The sequence below is a fragment of the Limanda limanda genome, chromosome 11 (genome assembly GCF_963576545.1).
Source record: "Limanda limanda chromosome 11, fLimLim1.1, whole genome shotgun sequence".
Taxonomy (NCBI): Eukaryota; Metazoa; Chordata; class Actinopteri; order Pleuronectiformes; family Pleuronectidae; genus Limanda; species Limanda limanda.
In genome coordinates, this window is record NC_083646.1 from 19,176,299 (window position 1) to 19,195,914 (window position 19,616).

The window sequence follows — 19,616 nt, forward strand, 5'->3', positions numbered from 1 at the left end:
ACGTCTTATATTCATATTAAATTGTAGCCTTTTTCCTACCTTTACTTTTGCAACAACAACTGCAGTTTTGCACGCCTGTCTCTTATTCATGGTTTGTCACTTCTTGTATTTAGTCTTTTGTTCTTCGCTCGGTGTGACACGCCCTGGACATGCTGCTGTGACATAATGATTTCCCAATTTGGGATCAATAAAGTACATCTTTCTATCTATTTATAAATTATCAATTCAATATATAGACAATACAATGATTTTTGTTATTTGTTCAAATTTATGTTTTTTTTTTGTACATTAAATGCAGAAATTTCCAAAAAGGTGGCCTTACTTTTTCATCCCCACTCATCATCTTTCTAATCTGTGAAAACACAGCTTGATACATGATATCTGTGTACATAAGCATACACATATTCGCATATATCCAAGTGTGTGGCACTGTAATCACAGCTTCAGAAAATGAATGTGTCCTTCTTGCAGTCGGATAGCAGCCCTGCTCCCATTGGCTAGCCTCACGGGGCCTGGGTGGGTGGGGGTGGTTAGTGGCAAGATAAAAAGGAGCATATGCCTCCTGTCCTGCTTACACACACACGCACACACACACAAACAAACAAACTGCACGTGCCTGCCTGTTTGTCCGTCTGTTTGCCGACGCCAGAGGAACAGAAGAGGATCCAGCATCCAAACAGCTGAAGCTCTCACCTGAAATTGTGAGTGAATAGACACACACACACACACACACACACACACACACACACACACACACACACACACACACTAACACTCTCTCTCACACACACACACACACACACACACACACACACACCACGTCTAATCCTATTTGAGATCATGAGAAGGATAAGGGCTCTGCCTCTAAAGAAGGGAAAGAAACATGCAGGGTGAAACACTTGTTGAATGATCGAGTGCAAGAGCGAGGGGCAACGTTCAAGAGTTTATGTGCCTTCTCATTATCCTGGTTTTATGTTCGAGGTTTATGAAACTGCCCTTTGGCTCTGTGTTTATGAGGGAATGAGTTTATAAGAACAGCCTGTTACACAGTAAACTTACATACGCGCTTTACAAGCTTTATTTATCAATCTATAAACAACCTATAATTTATAAGGAAACCAAGTGATGATCTGATCCATGTAGCTTTTTTATAAATACAGCATTTTTTTCAAAGTGCCTACTCTATCACTCTGTGAATAAAACCAAATAAAACAAATGCCGAGATTATGGAAAAAAGAGCTCAAACTTCGAACTTTGCAGCCAGACAAAATATTTGAAAATGTAACCATGTGTTTTTACAGTTTTGAAAAAGCCGTTGGAAATCGTAACTACAACTGTTCATAAGATACATTCTCGGTGCAAGTATTGACTTTATTTGCATGAAAACCTTTCATCAAGGGTGAAGTGGTATTTTAACATATCTGTACTCTATGTTATACATTTTCATACATTATAAAACTCTCTCACCTCACTTAACATCATGAACCTACTTAACTCTGCAACAAACATCCCATTCATACCACTAAGATCAAGGGTTAAACGTGTGTGTGTGTGTGTGTGTGTGTGTGTTTGTGTGTGTAATCCCTAATCTAACTGGTTGAAATAGCAACAAAGGAATAAAGTGTTAGTGTGATATTTCTCGCAGTCGGACCATGGATGCAACAGAGTTTCGTCGCAGAGGAAAGGAGATGGTGGACTATGTGGCCGACTACCTGGAGAACATAGAGAAGCGGCCGGTCTACCCAGACATAGAACCAGGGTATCTTCGGTCCTTGATCCCCAGTGAGGCTCCACTGGAGCCGGAGACTTATGAGGAAATCATGAGAGATGTGGAGAGGGTCATTATGCCGGGGGTGAGTTCTGCTGTTTTCTTGACGCACACGATGTTGTAGATTCTCTTTTCTTTCAATGTAGTCTTTCAGATCATTTTAGAAAATAACGGCGTAGAGTGAACGTACGTGGCACTTTCTGTCGGGGAACCAGCAATTGAGTCATATGATCACAGCAATTTGGAAGGAGACACAAACAAATCACATGCTGCAGTCTCTTCCTTTGCTGATATTGAATGAATCCATATGTTCAGCTCAATATTACCTTTTGCAGCAATGCTAACCAGCAACAGCTCGTTTTCATCATTCCATTTGTCTCAACTAATCTGGTAACTTGGATTGAACTAGAACTTCTACCTCCATCAAGGATCTTAAATCAGTCAGTCCACTTAACCTGACAGATTTTTTAATCAAGATCCATGAATTATTGTCTGAGAAATCAATTTATATGTTGAAATCTGACATTGCTAAAGAAAGTAAAAAAAAAAAAAGAAGAAGCTCTACACCAAAATTGTATATAATCATCTCTGACCTTAACCAAATCTTTTCTCCAAGTTTTGGGGGCAATACGTCTCGTAGTTTTCTTGTAGTCCTGTTAAATAACGAAGCCTGTGATAATACAGTATAACTTCCTTGGCAGAGGTATTTAAAAGTTGATGTATGGATGTTAAAGGCAACATTTTTAAATATATAAAATTATGTTTCACTCAGCCTTTTAAATATATGACATTCATGCTGCAAACTTATTTATATTCAAACCATGTGATCTGGATGTAGTTTCTCTTGCACTACATGATATACATTTATTCTACTACTATTATGTTTTGCCTTAAAAAAGATTATAGCAATATAGGATTAGAACAAGGAGAATAAGTATTTTTGGCAACATGGTGCTTTATCGTCTTCAGCAAGAGCATCCCTGGTTTAAGCCTGATAACTTTAAAGCGGAGGCATGTTATGTTTGTCTCAGGACTGATTTTCTCCTACAGTTTTATGAAACTGGTGACAGAAAGTGCAGTATTTAGTGGCTCAATGAGCAGCATCTGATGCTGCGTGTGTCTATATTACACTTCGTGTACTGTTCATGTATTGTTCTGGAGATGATAATCAAATTCAATTCATCAGTTTCTTTCAGCTCCGTCAGTGTTTATTGTAAAATATACGCCACCTCACTCCACAAGCCATGTTCATGTGAATTCAAGAAACTCTTATTCTCTATTTTAAAAAAATGTGAGCATCACCCTGACCTGCAACACGGCAACAACACTCCAGCTCCACCATTCCGATACCAGAAAGGAAGTAGATTAATGTGAATAGTAATGTCAGTGTCCACCTGTTCCAAATGGAGATCTAAAGTTTCATTCGAATGATGTGTTTGTATCTGTCTCCAGGTGACCCACTGGCACAGCCCCTACTTCTTCGCTTACTTCCCAGCTGCTTCCTCTTTCCCCGCCATGTTGGCCGACATGCTGTGTGGAGCCATTGGCTGCATTGGATTCTCCTGGGTAACACTTCTCCTCTGTGTCAGACTGTCTGCGTCCTCAATTCATTTCTATAACAAACGCAAACAGAGATGTGAGATGTTTGTGTGTTTCGGGTGTGTGTGTGTGTGTGTTATTCAGGCTTCCAGTCCGGCCTGCACAGAGCTGGAAACAGTGATGTTAGATTGGCTCGGCAAGATGCTGCATCTGCCTGAGTGTTTCTTTGCCGGAACTCACGGAATCGGAGGAGGCGTCATCCAAGTGAGTGTCGTCTCACTGCGACTTTTCTTTGACATGTCTGTAATTTCTCGGATGTACTGACTCGCCAGCACTGACACGCAGAAGAAGAAAGGTGTTCATACGCACTCACAACTCAGTGGAAACCGTATTCATCGGCAATTTGTGTACTATTGATTTGTTGTTTCTTTCTGTTCCTGCTTCACACCGGCTGCACATTGGCAGGAAATTGCCTTTTAATATGTCATCTACAGGCAGACAGATGACGTTGATGGTGCTGGGATTGTTTTGTGTGGCAAAAGGCTAAGACATCACCTAGTGTTCCACCGATGGCAACAGTATTTATATATATGTGTGTGTCTGTGTGTGTGGGACTAGTGGAGCCTGAGTGTGCACTCTGATGACAGATCACTCATATCTCCTCTATTGTGTGTGTGTGCGTGTGCTCATCTGGTTCAAAGTGTTTTTGTTTCGGTCTTGCCACTCTCCTTTTTTAAGTGCAGCTTTACCAGCTCACTATGGCAACAAATATGGCTCTTTTCACTGCAGCTGGGGCTAATGAGTGTTGTGACAGCACATTGCCAGCCTATTATTATAAACCTTATAGCGACACAAAGGGGAAGTGGGATGCTTTCAAAAAGACCCCATGGTGACCTCAGATTTCCCTTTTTCTACTGCCGTGTGAGTCATGAGACTTTGGTGAAGGGAGAAGACTCTTTGTCTGTGATTACAATAAATGACAAAATTAACAGATTCAAGTATCAGTGAGAATATAAAATGGTGTGATACAATTCTGCACTTCTTTTTGACTGAAATTCCATCTTCGTCTCACCAGGATGAGTGGATTTCTTTTTGGTTTATCAGTTTTTTCGTGTATAAACCATTCTGGACATTTTCATATAAAAATAATTGGGTGTCATGATGTTTGCTATAGTAAAAATCTAAACAAATGTCAGTTGTGCTATTTCTTTAGATGATATTATACTAAAGTATGAGCTTAGTTACATTTGAAAAGGAAGGACCTGTTACTGGTGGGTGGGAGGATGGATGAAAAGCTCTGAGGCTGATGTCTATAGGACAGGACGTGCACTCGGGTACGTCTGGAAGCCTGAGGTCGTTTTGATTTTATGTTCCTACACTTTCCAATTCCTCAGCGATCCTGATAATCACTGTGGTCTGATGGGTAGGTCGGCTGATTAATCCATTTTGTGGATCCCTTACCTCTCAAAAGGTTGGGCTTAATCTTATTCCGCTTCAAATTTGTTTTGACACAAATGACAAAGCTTATATTAGGATGCTGGTGTTGTTGGCAATTTGTGCTCATCGACTGAATGATTTGAACATTTCATTGACTTGTGGTAATGTGGCCTCAAACGATGTTCTCCGGATCAGGCTGCCTGGATGATGACTCATCACACTGTTTCCACATGAAGTCATTTGCTCCTCTAATGAAAATGTGGAGGTGTCAAATCAACACTGAAAATCCAACAGCACCAACTATTAATTATTTTATTATTATTTATTTGAATTAGTGATCATAGCCTGCTTAGATTTCACAAATGCAAATGTACTCAAACATTAAAGTCCTGTCATATTCAAGATTCAACACGCTCAGTTGTTTGGAATTTGCCTCAGTGTGCCCACAACGAGACAACAATTACAGCATAATACATAACAAGAAAAGAACCAAAACACATAACCCCCTTCCCATAAAAACACAACCTACATCTGTGGATGTAAAATACATAAATAAATTCAGAATAAAATTAGCAGTGTGTTGCTACCCTACACGTGGGTGTTGTTTTTTTGCCTCTGTCTGAAAGTCTTTGTCTGAAAGTCAGAAAATAAGTCATCTATTTTGATTATGTATTAACTTTAGCAACCAGAGATTAGAGACATAACCTGCAGCTTTTATAGAGAAGATCAGTCACCTCCATAGGATGTAAATTATGATTATGCAATGGAATTACATATATACGCAGCCATTACTCCTTCGATGATTTTCATTTATGATGTAATAGGATCAACAGCAACACAGCAACATCAAATCTTGTAATCACTTGAAGGGAGACAAGACACATCTCATCTTCGTGTTAGGGATGAACAAGACCTGTCTATGTTTGTTGGGGATAATTCTATGTGTGCATGAAAAGGGGCACACACAGTAAATGCTATAAATACATTATGGAAAACAGAAATAGAAAAGTTAATAGATTATTTTCCTTTCATGTTTACACTGGGTCATTGAAGATCATACAGTAGAAATATGCTAATTTTGGCTGTGTTTGCATGTTAACACCTCCTGTAATCAGGTACTTAATATAGATTTGATGTTGACACCTTATTCTGTTTATAGTAGCCGGGATACCCAATAATCATGGTGATGATAAATTAATTGTTTGCTTTTCCCACTTAAGTGGCCACTAGCTGCCATAATGTTTGATTATACCTAGAGATGTTTGTGTGCCTTCCTTTACTGAAACATCAACAATCTTCTGAATAATCCACCACTCAACGGACATTGTTATCTACTTCTGTCAGCTCCAAAACCATAGAAGCTCTTTAAGAAACATCAATATGAACCTCGCCTAAATTAATAAGTTTCAAAATTAAATTTAGGGAAGATAGGCCCTTTGATCCTCAGTAATAATGTCTCCATCAGGTTCTTTAGAAGATCATATTGAATTGTATCCATCACATTGTCATGTGTGGTTGCTGAGACTGAGCAAGTTTCTCATGATCCTCCAACAGAGCACAGCCAGTGAGGCAACCCTGGTGTCGCTGCTCGCCGCTCGTTGTAAAGCAATCCGACGGGTTCAGGCAACAGATCCTGAAAAAACTGAGGCGGAAATCTTCTCCAAACTGGTGGCGTACACCTCGGAGCAGGTAATAAGAACAACATATTCACAGTCTTACTCCAGTTTGGTTCATGGCTGAACTAAAACTCTATTTCCATGTATCTTACCCAAAGTCCTGACTTTACACAACAGTTTAAATCATTACGGTTTCAGATATGAGTGGATCTCAATGTTTGTAACATTGCTTAAAGTATTTGTCCAGTGCTGCAAATCAAATGAAAATACAACTGTAACTGTGCACTCGGAATTCTGTAACTGGTCTCATTGGAGAACAGTCCACGTGAACTTAGATCATAAAAGGTTACCTCTGTATAGTGCAGGAGGATTTCAGTGACAGAGACAAAGGGTCAGTCAGGCAGTCGCTCGCTCGGTGTCTGAACAGGTTTAATACCAGGCTGACTTGGTGATTGGGTTATAGCAGCTGCCTGAGGGCCACATAGACCTTTACATGGAGACCAGTTAGTTCTTTATACTCAAGAACACTGCTCCACTGGTGTGTACACGTCACAAATACATGTACTAAAGTATTGATGTTTATCTTGGATGCTAAAAACGTACAATCTGTAAATTGCTACATGCTGAAATCTACAATTAGCATAAAATTATTTGGACTCTTCTTCTAACATTACATGAAATATTTAAACATTCAAATAAACACACTCAAAGATTTATGATGTTTAGAGTGAACACATATTGTTTTTAATATATTTATGTATTCTTATATTTTTGTTCGTATATTTATTTTAGACATGTAAATCTTTCTCACCACCCACAAATGTTGCATCCCTCTGCTCCTCAGGCTCACTCCTCGGTGGAGCGTGCGGCTCTGATTGGAGGAGTGATGATGAGGAATGTTCCTACAGACGACAGCTACGCCGTCAAAGGGGATATGCTGAAGAAGCTGGTGGAGGAGGACAAAGCAGCTGGACTCATCCCTTTCTATGTAAATACAAATATTTATCCATCTACGCAGCTATCACACAGCGGACACACACAGCTGATAGACACAGCTCCAACATTAAATCGTACTATTCTTCACAGTAAATTAAATTACACACGTCTGTCATTGGATGTGCTCGACACCAATTGCGCAACCACCCACTGAGTTGACAGCTCCAGCTCTGCTTTGCACACCCCGAGGCCTCTGCTGAAGGATAACTGTGTTTCTGTTGAACCTAATCTACGTCTATCTGGTTAAGGACAATAATCCCTGTCTCAGCTGGACCCACAGATCACTATCAGGGTGTAATGTTCAGGAGGCTGCGGTGGTCCAGCAGCTTTGAATCAGCTCTGTGTCCAACCTGGCTGCATGTGATCCGCTGAATGTTCAGATAAGACTTTTATTTCAGTCTTTGTCTCAGGAGCTGCAATGATGGTGCTTCATTAAAGTCTCCTGCACAATTGAATCTGTCACTGTTGAGACCGTGAAAACAGCACAGGTAATAAACACTTGAATGATTTGAACGTGTGTGTGTGTGTTTCAGTTTTGTGCGACTCTCGGCACCACTCCATCGTGTGCTTTTGATCACATCACGGAGCTGGGGCCCATATGTGAGTCATCACAGCAGCACACACTTGAAAATACTTTGTTTTACAGGGAGGCGACTCTCTCTCTCTCTCTCTCTCTCTCTCTCTCTCTCTCTCTCTCTCTCTCTCTCTCTCTCTCTCTCTCTCTCTCTCTCTCTCTCTCTCTCTCCCTCTCTCCCCTCTCTCTCTCTCTCTCTCTCTTTCTCTCTCTCTCTCTGAATTTTTTATTTTAATCATATTTTTTTAACTTAAATAATCCTCAATCATATCCAGCTCAATAAAATCCAGAAACTACAGGTTTCACTGTAATCTGACAGACGCTGTTCACTTAAAGATAATCTCTCTCTTTCTTCCAGGTAATGAGGAAAATCTGTGGATGCACATCGATGCAGCCTATGCTGGGAGTGCATTTATCTGCCCTGAGTTTAGGCCTTTGTTGAACGGCATTGAGGTGTGTGAAAATATTGAAACATTTATGTATTTACTGCTAGTAATCGTGTTTTTGTAAAGTTGACAAAATGTCAATGATCGAGCTGCTCTGAGACTTTTCATGAGAAAAATGTCATGTCAAGAGTTTAACTTTGAACATCCCAATATGTGATGGACGTGTTAAGTGTGGTTTGAAACTTCAAGTGAGCATCCGCTTGCATAGACACACTTGCTGCTTAATAACAAGGGTACCTAATTCTGTTCAATAGGATGTAAAATATCTCCCATAACATCTATGACAGAAAACACTAACCGCATACTGATTATATCCAGCAGCTTTGTTTTCTGTTCGAAAGTGGCGTAATGTTAATGTCAAGGAGGAAGCATGCAAGAGTGAGTAATAGGCCAGACAATCGACGAGAGAGAGGCGGGAGCATCTCTCTGCCGTTTGAGGCTGCCGAGGCAGCTGCTGCTCCCCAAGCTGTGCAGAGGCGCAGAGATAAGGACAAAGTCATTTCCTGAGGCAGCGTTAGACCTTTAGATATCACTGTTTATTAGACACACAAATTCATACGATGTTGGTGGGGAGACAGACAAAACGGAACCAACTGTTGTTTCATCTCTTCTCTTGCAGACGTGGCTATAACATTTGCCCCTGGAAATTTACAGTTAAAGCTTTTCTTTCAATTACCTTCCATTTTTACATTTACTTGTATTTCTTATGCAGTAAGAAAATAAGAATACGGGGCCCTCTTTAAGGAAGTTAAGTTCACAAACTTATTTAAGCTGTATGCAGTAATATTTAGTGGAATTCATATTCTGCACTGTAGTTAAAGTACATAACTTTGACATGACCATCCTTGATGGAGACATGAAGAAGGCTTTTTGGATGAGAGCGCAGCCCTGGCTCGAGGGCTGGTTGCTAGGATATGACTGATGGACGAGCAGGCAAGCAGCGCTCTTTGAATCAGTCAGCATGGCAACTGTCAGCCAGGAGTCTGTTTCACGTTGTCTCTCTCTCTGTATGCTGTGTTATTGCATTTGTGGAGGTAGGAGAAAAGGAAATTACAAAAGATAGCCAACAAAAAGATGGGAACAGATTAGGTGGGGTTTGTCTTTCTTTGAATCAGCCCTGCCAGGAAAGGGTTATTTCAGCACGCTGTTCAGCTCAGCGCTCCTCTTTTGCATTTCAAATAAATTGTGGCTGCTTCAGTCTAGATAAAGCTGTTGATGAAACGCTTGTGTCAGTAATGGCAAATTAATATGTTTTATAGCAGGTTTACTTGCAGAATTTTTTTAAGACCACGATCAATTTATTCTGGGTACTTTATTACACCTTTAAAAAAGTAATCCAGCAGACCCCAGAGATTATTGATAGCAACTCTTAATCACTTGTCATCTGACAGTTTTTATCTTTTACAGTTTGCAGACTCGTTCAACTTCAACCCACACAAATGGCTTTTAGTCAACTTTGACTGCTCTACGATGTGGTGAGTTGTTTGACACACCTTAAATATGAAAGTTACACCTTTTACAACTCCAGCACATCTAGAAATACTAATTAGAGCGTAATTAACTAGAGTATTTCCTTGCTGTGAATACAGTCAATGACCTGTTGAACAAAAGAGCCAGTCATGCTATTTTTAGCACCTAGCATCTCAGTCATATGAGTATATTTGCCCAAGGTGTTCCGATTTACCTCAGAGTGGGCAGTTGTCAGCACAGAACTGATATCTATTCACCCCTCACTCGTTTGCACAGTGAAAATAGAAGTACGCCTTCCATCTGCCCCGTCTGTCAGCAGCAGACAAAACCACACATGCTCCGCACAAGGTGGAAACAGAGGAATCACAAACACTGACATGTGGCGCAGGGAAGAGGTTCTTAAAAGCTTTTGTCATCACCTCTAGCTCAGTCTCTCACTACTGACATAACACTGAGATATCTTCATTTTTTGGTTTGCGTTATAAATGTGATGTAATATGCTATAATATCAGGTCGAATGAAACATAATAATAATATAATATATCATGACAAACGTGTTAAATCTAACACGCTCAAGCAATGTAAACTAAACATATTGTATGACCCTACTGACCAAAATCATGTTTGACAAGTGCACATATGTGGTATTTATTTTACACCTGTGAAAAGGGTGAAGAAGAGAGCAGACATTATTGGAGCCTTCAAGGTGGACCCACTGTACCTGAAACATGAAAACCAGGAGTCAGGTAGAGTCACTTCTCCGACATTGTTTGAATAAACAATCACAGATCAGCTTTTATGAACTCGACTGAATTACTTGAGAGCAACAATGTGGGACTTTGTTTTCTGTTCACATTGTGAGGCCCTGGGTTTACTAATTTTAGCCATGATGCACTTTTGTCTGATTCAAGAAAAACACAAAAAAACAGCTGAAGCATTGCACTAGTGAAATGCAGTTCAGCCTAATCCAGATATCTGTTGGCAAAAAGTGTGCTTTACTGCATTACAACTTATTTGTCAGGACCAAGCTGAAGTTTAGACCTTGAAACTTGTGACATTTTCTCTGGTGCTCACTTCTTTTACAGGGATTGTTAAAGACTTGGCTTTCGTGTTTTGAGGTCGTGTGTGAATGTTGGCTTCTGTGAGCCATCTTAATGATTTCATAATCCTATCCTTACAGAGGTTAAGCTGATTTACAGTATTTGTGACGTAATTTAATATAATTAGTACACACTATTAGTCACCCTCTCTTGTGTGTGTGTGTGTGTGTGTGTGTGTGTGTGTGTGTGTGTGTGTGTGTGTGTGTGTGTGTGTGTGTGTGTGTGTGTGTGAGTGATTTGGTAAGACTACAAACCCCTACTTCACCCCAAAAATATCTTTAGACTGATAAGACTTGAAGAACTATAACTCTTAACATGATTCAGAGTCTGTTTGTGTATGTATGTGTGTGTCTGCGTTTGTGTTAGTACTGTGTGCACAGGTGCACACGCTCCTCTCCTGCAGATGGGCTCAGAGCTGCACTGTAATTTGTCGAACAGACACACGAGCAGACAGAGAGAAGCTCCCACCACACTGAGGCACCTTACAAAAGCCCTCTCCCATACAATCTGGACTCTTCAATCTAATTAGTGGTTATTAGCACCCGCTAACACGGGTCTCCATTCTGTAGAGATGAGCTACTCGCAGCTAACGGTGTTAGTTTATGTGTGTCTATGTGTGTCTCTGTGTGTGTGTGTGTGTGTGTGTGTGTGTTTGTGTGGGCAGTGATGAGTGAGATAAAGGATGTGGGCACAATGACTGCAACACCTGGACAAAAGAGAACTGCCTCACAAAATACATTTCCAAAGCTACTTAGTGTTCAGTGTCAGAGCTCTGGCGCTGAAAGTCGTAGAAGAGAAGGCACTCTGACCTAAAATAATGTAAAAAGTTATTTTATCACAATAATGTATATATATTGATATGACTTTTAAGATGTAACATGCATTATTGTCTGATTGTCTCTTTCTCCTTTTGGCAGGCCTAGTCACAGATTATAGGGTAAGATTCATTATTAGTTATTATTGGGCATTTAACATAAATCAAATAACTCTATCAACATTAGTTCATATGCAGACTTGTTAGCTATAACCAATATGGTCTTCTCACCCTCATCTGTCCTGCAGCATTGGCAGATTCCACTGGGAAGAAGATTTCGCTCGCTTAAGTTGTGGTTTGTCTTCCGGATGTATGGGCTCAAAGGTCTTCAGGCTCACATACGCAAGGTAGGCATTAACTGAATCAGCCGACATTCACACAAGGTTATAACACTGTCACGTTTTTAAGATCATTTTTGTTTTCGTCCATACTGTCATGATCCAACATTTTCATGTACAAATCACTTTCCCTAATAACAGTCAATTCTTCAGTATATTATCTGAATTCAATCTAAGACCCCTCCAGTTTTTATCCTTGTTAATAAAGTCATAATGGGCTTTTCTTTTTTCATGTGACACAAGACGTATCATGAGCAAAACATGGCTGAGTATTCCCCCTTGGGACTGCAGGGTAGAATATCATAGGACAAGGAACAGTGACGCTTTCCATATTGTTTTACATTTTACATATCATACATCTGATAACAGATAATAAATCATAGTTGTAGTTGATTATTTGCAGTTTACTGGCTAGTTAGCTAAAGTAGATCACTATATGGTCCAAGGTTCAAAACATTATTAGGTGTTTGATAATGTAGTCAAGCTAAAGGCTCCTGCTATCCAATACCTATGTGATGAGAGTGATACATAAAACATTCTGAAACATGGCTTTTAATTTGGGTTGCAGATTGATTGTTTATTCCGCTTTAATTTGACTTGTCATCGCGTAGTGTGAAGTAGCGAGAAAAATACACAGTTTGTGTATTTGATGAGGGAACTCAGAGCTGCAGGTTGGAAGCTGATGTATGGGTGGGGATAGGGGCGGGGCTCATTTACATATTGACAGACCTGCAAGTACTAAATTAGGTTAAATTAAGTTTTATATTTATTTGTCATCTTATTATCTGTTATGTGACTTTGAGTGCTCCAGATCTAACACCAACAAGCACAAGTTAACAAAGGTACTGGTTCATGACTATTAACGCAGAATTTATTCAACTGGTGCTAAATGATATGGAGTGAGGTTTTTTTTGTATACTGTGTTTATCATGAAGCCTTAGAAAACAAAGTTAAATGGATAAGTAGTTGCTGTTTAATTTTGTGCTAATAGTATAAGGAAGCTAGCAAAGTGCTAAAGGATCATTACAAATGTTTTTTTAAATCAATTGTAGCAAATGTGGTATTAGCAATATCAGTGTGGTAACCCTGACTTACTTGTGCTTTGTTATACAGTAAATGGCTAGTGCATATTCAGGCTTCACTCCCTCGCCTGTTCATTTGAACCCAATCAACCCCTAGAAAAAAAAAAGCCATCTTACAATTACTTATGCCGTCAGAGTAAATGCCATCTCCTTCCTCCCTCCCTTCCCCCGTCATCTCACCCCTCCTAATCCTCCTTCCCACTAAAGTCCCCTCAGCGGCCTCCTTCCTCGTCTCTCTCCTCATCAGCACATCCTGTCAGTCATAAGTGTCTGGCCTGTATCTCCGTTTTATCCTGACATTTTCTTCTCTTCTGCCACCCGTACCCATCCCCTTTTCCCCCATTGCCCTTTCTTCCCCGTCGCTTCACCCCTGCTTGCCTGTCTCTCCCCCTCATCTTCCTCTTCCTCCCTCCAGTCTGCACTGTCAATCAAATGAGCCTGTTTTGTGTTTACTCTCCATTCGAAATGAAGCGGCAGCAGAGGCAGCATTGATCCCTGCAGCCATAACCCATGACACACCACATCCGTCTTCTAGATTAGATAGAGCCGTCTGTTTCTGGCATTTTGTTGCTAAATCTCAGAGTTAGAGTTGTTTAAATGGAAACACAGCGTGTGTGACGTAGAAAGTTTCCTGTTTTACCAATTACGGAAAAAAATTATTTAAATTCTGCTCTTTTGTTCTTTCGCAACACTGATAATGTATCCCCATTAATAAAAAGCATTTTAAATGACTAATCTTAATGTCTATGTGTAAAATACAAGTCCTTCCTATTGACTGAGCACTGAGGTAGTGGTAAAACAATAGTATCACATCTGGATGGTTGGGAATGACTGGCTGGGAATCAAGCTATTTGTTGAACAGTTTTCTTTCATTTAAGACAATGTTTAACTACATTTGAGGGGAACTGGCAGGAAGTTGGTCCGTAATTGGGATTAGATGCAGTGATGCACTTCCAGTTCCCCCACACGTCTCTGAGACATGAGGGGGGAAATAATGATAGGAGCAGTTTTAACATTATTGTACAGGAGGGCGATGATTTTTTCCAGAGCACTTCATGGTTAATGAGTCTTGATATTTAACTAACTTGACCTGAGCCTCTGAGGCAGTAAATGGTTTTTAAATAGTCTTTATTTCTATAGCGCTGTTCTGCTCTCGATGGCCACTCAAAGTCCTTCATCCTTCAACCCTTGTAATCAAAGGCTTTTTGTGATCAATGAGGATACAGTTGTAGAATGTATAATTCCATAGTAAAGGGTAACTGGGTTTTAGTAGAAAGGTGCTTACTGAAGGGGTCAAATCTGCATGTCTGACAGTGCTGCACCGTGTAATGTTGCAGCACTGCCATCGAGTGGAGATGATGAAAATTACAGCCTTTGGTGCAGCTACTTGCAGGCAACAAGTTTGATAAAAATGTTTTTCACAGTTTGCTCTCTTGCATTGTATCTATGCTTCTACACTTCTGAATGAATATGGAGAAATAAAACTAAAGACCTCACAATGCAGAACAAGTGGAGTTGCATGACCTTCTGTGGTATACACTGTTACATATCTAAAACCGTGCATTGGGTAAAGACAAATTATAATCTGTCTTTTGTTTGCAGCAAGTGGACCTGGCCAAAGAGTTTGAGAGTTTGGTACGAGCCGACAAGAGGTTTGAGATCTGTGCTGAGGTCATCATGGGACTGGTCTGCTTCAGGCTTAAGGTAACAGCATACAACACAGAGAACTACTGTTGGGACTGACGCTGATAAATCTGTCTCATCCATATTGTCTCACCCAGTTAAACCCTCTGTATACCTGTTGTAGATAGATCACAGTGGACATGTACTGTACAGGTAGATCTGAGATGTAACATTCAATTTCCTCTGTAGAAATTTATCAAAATCATATCTGCCATCCATTTTTAGACAGAATAAATAATGAAATATTAGTTCAGTGCATGTCTGAAAGCAGCTTTAGTCAGACAGATAAATCTACTGGTCAGATTAACACACAAATTGGTGGAAGGATGCAGAAGTGTGGACCAGGGGACGGATCAACGATTTTTGTTTTTATTTTCTTTACCATTGCAATAGTTTTGTAGAGAATACTTTATGGATCTTGGTTAAACAAATCTGACATGATTCCATGACTGATATTTATGAATGTAGTCTCACTCTGCCGTTATAGTTTTCAAGACAAGTATATAAATAATTTATGAATTACCCACCCAACAAACAATTGAAGTTGAATGCAGCGTGACACATTAGATGAGTGTCACTTATTATCTAACTTTTTAACCAAGTTACCCTACTAGACATGACAAAAATCCGAAACACTTGGCTTTGATCTCGTCCTCTCTCTCTCTCTCCTCTCAGGGCTCCAATGAGCTGACCCAGAACCTGCTGAAAAAGATCTCAAAGAGCAGAGAGATCCACCTGGTGCCTTGTCAGCTCGCTGGACGCTTTGTCCTGCGCTTCGCCATCTGTGCACGGACCACAGAGTCCCGTCACGTCCAACAAGCGTGGCGGCACATCACGCAACTGACCTTTGAGCTCCTGCAGGAGGAGTCCAGCCATTGACCAAAAGGCAGGGGGAGGGGGGGCTGTATAATCTGAGACCCGATTGCAGGACCAAAGTTAGGATGAAAATTTCAGGTTTCAGGTTGTGGATGTAAAATGTCACAAAGGGATCGAAACAGCTCACTTAGCCCTTACATGTGTTTGTGTCAGCAGCCAAGCAGTGATAATTATTTAGCAGATTTATCTTTTTTGATAAATGTGCATAACAGGCACTGCTGCAGGTTCAGAACATGACATGTTCTATCTGCAACTCAGCTTTAATCTGTCACTGTTTATGTCATTGTCCTCATTGTAATGCAACCCCCCCCCCCCTTACTGTCTATGCCGCTTCTGTGTCTTCTGTTTATGAAGTCTGGTATATGGGGTGAAGTCCAGGTGAAGCTTTTGAGTTTTGCAATGAATGTTTTGCACATTGTGTGTGTGTGTGACTGGAGTTCATATGTGTCTGCTTCTCTGTGGCTGCTTGTGAAGAAATGTCTTCTTTGTGTAAAGTGGTATAGTTCAAGTGAAATGAATGGGTTGTGAAAGGTAAATTTATCACATTAATATACATATAAAAAATATACGTGATCAATGTTTAGGGGGCTTCATAGAAAGTTAAAAAATGTCCAGCCTTGCTCAGAGTTAGCAGGTGGTCCCCTCATATAAGTGCTTTTATTTATGGCCTCTTTAGTAAAAGCAGTTATGTTTAATATATAATGGCAGGCAAGGGCCTATGCTTTTTAATCTATTTTATTTTTTTACATAATTGTTATTGATTAATGTTGTGTCTTATGCACAGTGAGCAAGAACTTCTCACAACTGTAGCACAAGACAATCACTATTTCACTGTAAATCTGTGGAATCCAACCCAGATTATGTCACCTTTGGGCCACATGGGACCACTTTTTATACAGTGAGCTTATTCACAATCATTAGAATTATGCTTGGAATTAATTTGTGACGGACCCATACGTATGTTATGTTTTTGCATTGAAACATATTACTGATCAAATGAGTAGAGTAAAAAAAAGAAACTTGTGTAAATGGTGCACTTATTAAATGTGTTGTAATTGCACTCTGTCTAATGCTGATTTGGTGGAGGTCATTCCAGTCAAATATTGTGTGACATCACCAAACCTTATTGTAAATTCATGCGATTTTGTCAAATTCAGCTGCTGTTATGTATCAAGATGCTTAACTGTGCTGCATGCAATGGAGGGTATTTGTTTTAATAAAGTCTGCTGTGGTCTGCACGCTGTTCGGATTGATTTTTCAAACGTCCTCTTTAACTCTTTAGAATACATCAGGGTCACAAATTTAAGATATAATCGTGTGTGGCACTAGGGCAGTGTACTTATTAAATTGTTTAAGAACAGACTATATTATAATATAAAGCAGCCTGCCTCACAAGTGCAATGACTGAAACCACAGAACAAGTCATATCACACCACTACACATTTCCCTTGTGTCATGATCACTACCATAAGGTTTTACCCTGGGCATACATGATTTCCCCTTGTTGTGTCGAACTCTGCTCCCTCAGTTGTGTTTCCATTTGTCCTCCACCCCCTGTGGTTAGGGTAAGATTGGGTAAAGGCTAAGGCCAAGGTTAGGGTGAAAACATCTTGATGGGGAGACGGATTTTGTTGAGGTGAAGATAAGCAATATGGCTTATTCTCAGTGAAGCCCTGTGCCCAATAGTCCCTTTAAATTCGATCCATCTGCACCAAATGACGCACACTTGGACATTGTGTTTGTCCAAGTATGTCCCTGGGCTTTTTAATACAACACACATTGGGGAGGAATTCTTCCCCAAAATGTGAAATATATTAATGCAAATTCAAAAGTTTTACACAAAGTTAGAAGTTACCCTCGCAATAGACACCAGTGGGACACAGATATTGTAACATAATACAATTAGTGGCTACATCTCCATTTGTTATTTGTACATTTTCTATGTTGCTGTTAGCACCTGTACTAATTATACTTCATATTATAATTCCTTTATTCCATTATCTTGATAACTATTGATGTTGCTGTTTACATTGTAATTGTTTTTTTTTAATTCTTCAATTAGTCTTTAATATTCTATTTGTACTCAGGCCACGCATTTGAATGCTATGCCAATAAGGCTTATTGAATTGAATTGAGTCATGTTTGAGTGAGCAGTGAAAATGCAGGCTGAAGAGTTCTGCTCTCCCTCCACGCTGTGTGCTCAATTAAAGATGACAAGCATGGGAGAGGTGCACATACGGGCACGCACGCACTCACACACACACACACACACACACACACACACACACACACACACACACAGAAAACACACACACAAGCACACACAGCCTCTTCTGAGCATCTTAATCCCGGAGGACAAAGGCCGGTGTTCTATAAATACAGATGAGGATTCGGTATTAGGTTAATTCTTCGCCCCTGATACTGTTCAACATTATTGTCCTGCTCACTCACTTGACTGAAAATCTAAACTCAGTTCATTGGCCAACTTTTCATCCAAAAATCGCTGTAGACAAGCAAAACTTATATATTATATAAAACATATACAAGCATACACAGGTGGTTGAGCAAAATGCCAAAGAGAAGAGGTTGTATGGCTTGTCATGTCAGAATTAATGGAAAACTCTGATAATGTTACACATGGGACGTATCAATGCTATTATATGGATACTGGTTCAAGTACTTTGTTCGTGTACTTGACCTGTAAAACCTGTATGAATAAAACATGTGCCTATACTACACACACTCGTCTGTTGGGTTGTTGAATAAAATGTCAGTTCTTAAAGCACACACAAGGACGCAGGAATTGTGAGATTAGGATGAAATGGGGGTAGAATCAAATTATTTCCTTTGTGTTGCTGCATAAATATATTTACTCCTAAAAGATACAGAGCATGATTCCCAATTTCACTTTTTCGTATTCTATGTTGCAGATTTTGGCTACGATCAATCAACACTGACCAGTCTATTTGGAAATGTACATAAACACATTAACCTAAGTATCCTCGAAATAAATATTCTTCAAAATAAACATTTCATAGAAAATCATTATTGTTCGACTTAAAAGGGTAAATATAAATTTTAATGATTTTGCTATATGGCTGCAACAACAATATTTTCTCAATGCATTGCACTGTATAAGGTAGAATAACTATTTACACATTTTTGTCAAATTAAAACTACTCTATTGAAAACTTAATATATATTTTATGTGTTGATATTCAATATAATTTTATATAACGTACAATGGATATTCACCATCTTGTCCTATATTCTAAAAAATGATTAGGATTCAAATGTGGGGTATTGCAGTACTCATATGCATATGCAACTATGATTTAATGAATTATTTCAAACAATTCTTAGTGATTGTAATTTAAGATTAAATAATCCTCCAAACATGACAAACCTAGTGACATTAATATAAAATAATATAATAATCTATAAACATAATCTATAGTTGGAGTAACTCAGATCATTTCGCTGAATGTGACTGGGATGACTGAAAATCTAATTTGTTGTGCAGAAATGCTTTTTATTCCATATTATTATAAGTGACTTATCTTTGTGATTGTGTCAGTTCCCAGATGGTTTGAGAATGACTATTGTCCAATCAGTTCTTATTAAACATTTATTTGAGCTCTTTTGGATGAGTGGATTAAAACAAGGCAAAACACTCAATAACAGTTCACATACATATTTTATTAGGGTAGAAATATATTTATATATGAAGATATTTAATTTATCTTAAACAAAGCTCCAGTGTTTCTTTCCATTAATGCTTTAGTGTACATTTTTTAAGACATACATTTGTGCTGCCACACAAATCTGTTTCCAGGGGTGAGAAATGTCTCTAGAGCTGCACTCGCTCCCTCTGTCC

General features: G+C 39.4%; 1 protein-coding gene across 1 annotated transcript; it reads left to right on the top strand.

Moving 5' to 3' along the window:
• The first annotated feature begins 594 nt into the window (after positions 1 to 594).
• ddc (dopa decarboxylase) lies at positions 595 to 16,040 on the top strand. The gene is made up of 14 exons (XM_061080557.1): positions 595 to 701; positions 1,646 to 1,853; positions 3,221 to 3,334; positions 3,452 to 3,571; positions 6,299 to 6,433; positions 7,205 to 7,348; positions 7,890 to 7,956; positions 8,289 to 8,383; positions 9,784 to 9,851; positions 10,516 to 10,592; positions 11,864 to 11,883; positions 12,009 to 12,107; positions 14,783 to 14,884; positions 15,539 to 16,040. The coding sequence occupies exons 2-14, from the start codon at positions 1,653 to 1,655 to the stop codon at positions 15,740 to 15,742; spliced, it is 1,446 nt and encodes a 481-aa protein (XP_060936540.1). The 5' UTR covers positions 595 to 701; positions 1,646 to 1,652; the 3' UTR covers positions 15,743 to 16,040.
• Positions 16,041 to 19,616: the final 3,576 nt, after the last annotated feature.

Bases quoted from the DNA above. Each gene is read 5' to 3' on its own strand.
- ddc (XM_061080557.1), top strand. From the start codon at position 1,653: ATGGATGCAACAGAGTTTCGTCGCAGAGGAAAGGAGATGGTGGACTAT. The intron at 7,957-8,288 runs GTGAGTCATCAC...TCTTTCTTCCAG, and splicing joins CACGGAGCTGGGGCCCATAT to GTAATGAGGAAAATCTGTGG. The intron at 9,852-10,515 runs GTGAGTTGTTTG...ACCTGTGAAAAG, and splicing joins TTTGACTGCTCTACGATGTG to GGTGAAGAAGAGAGCAGACA.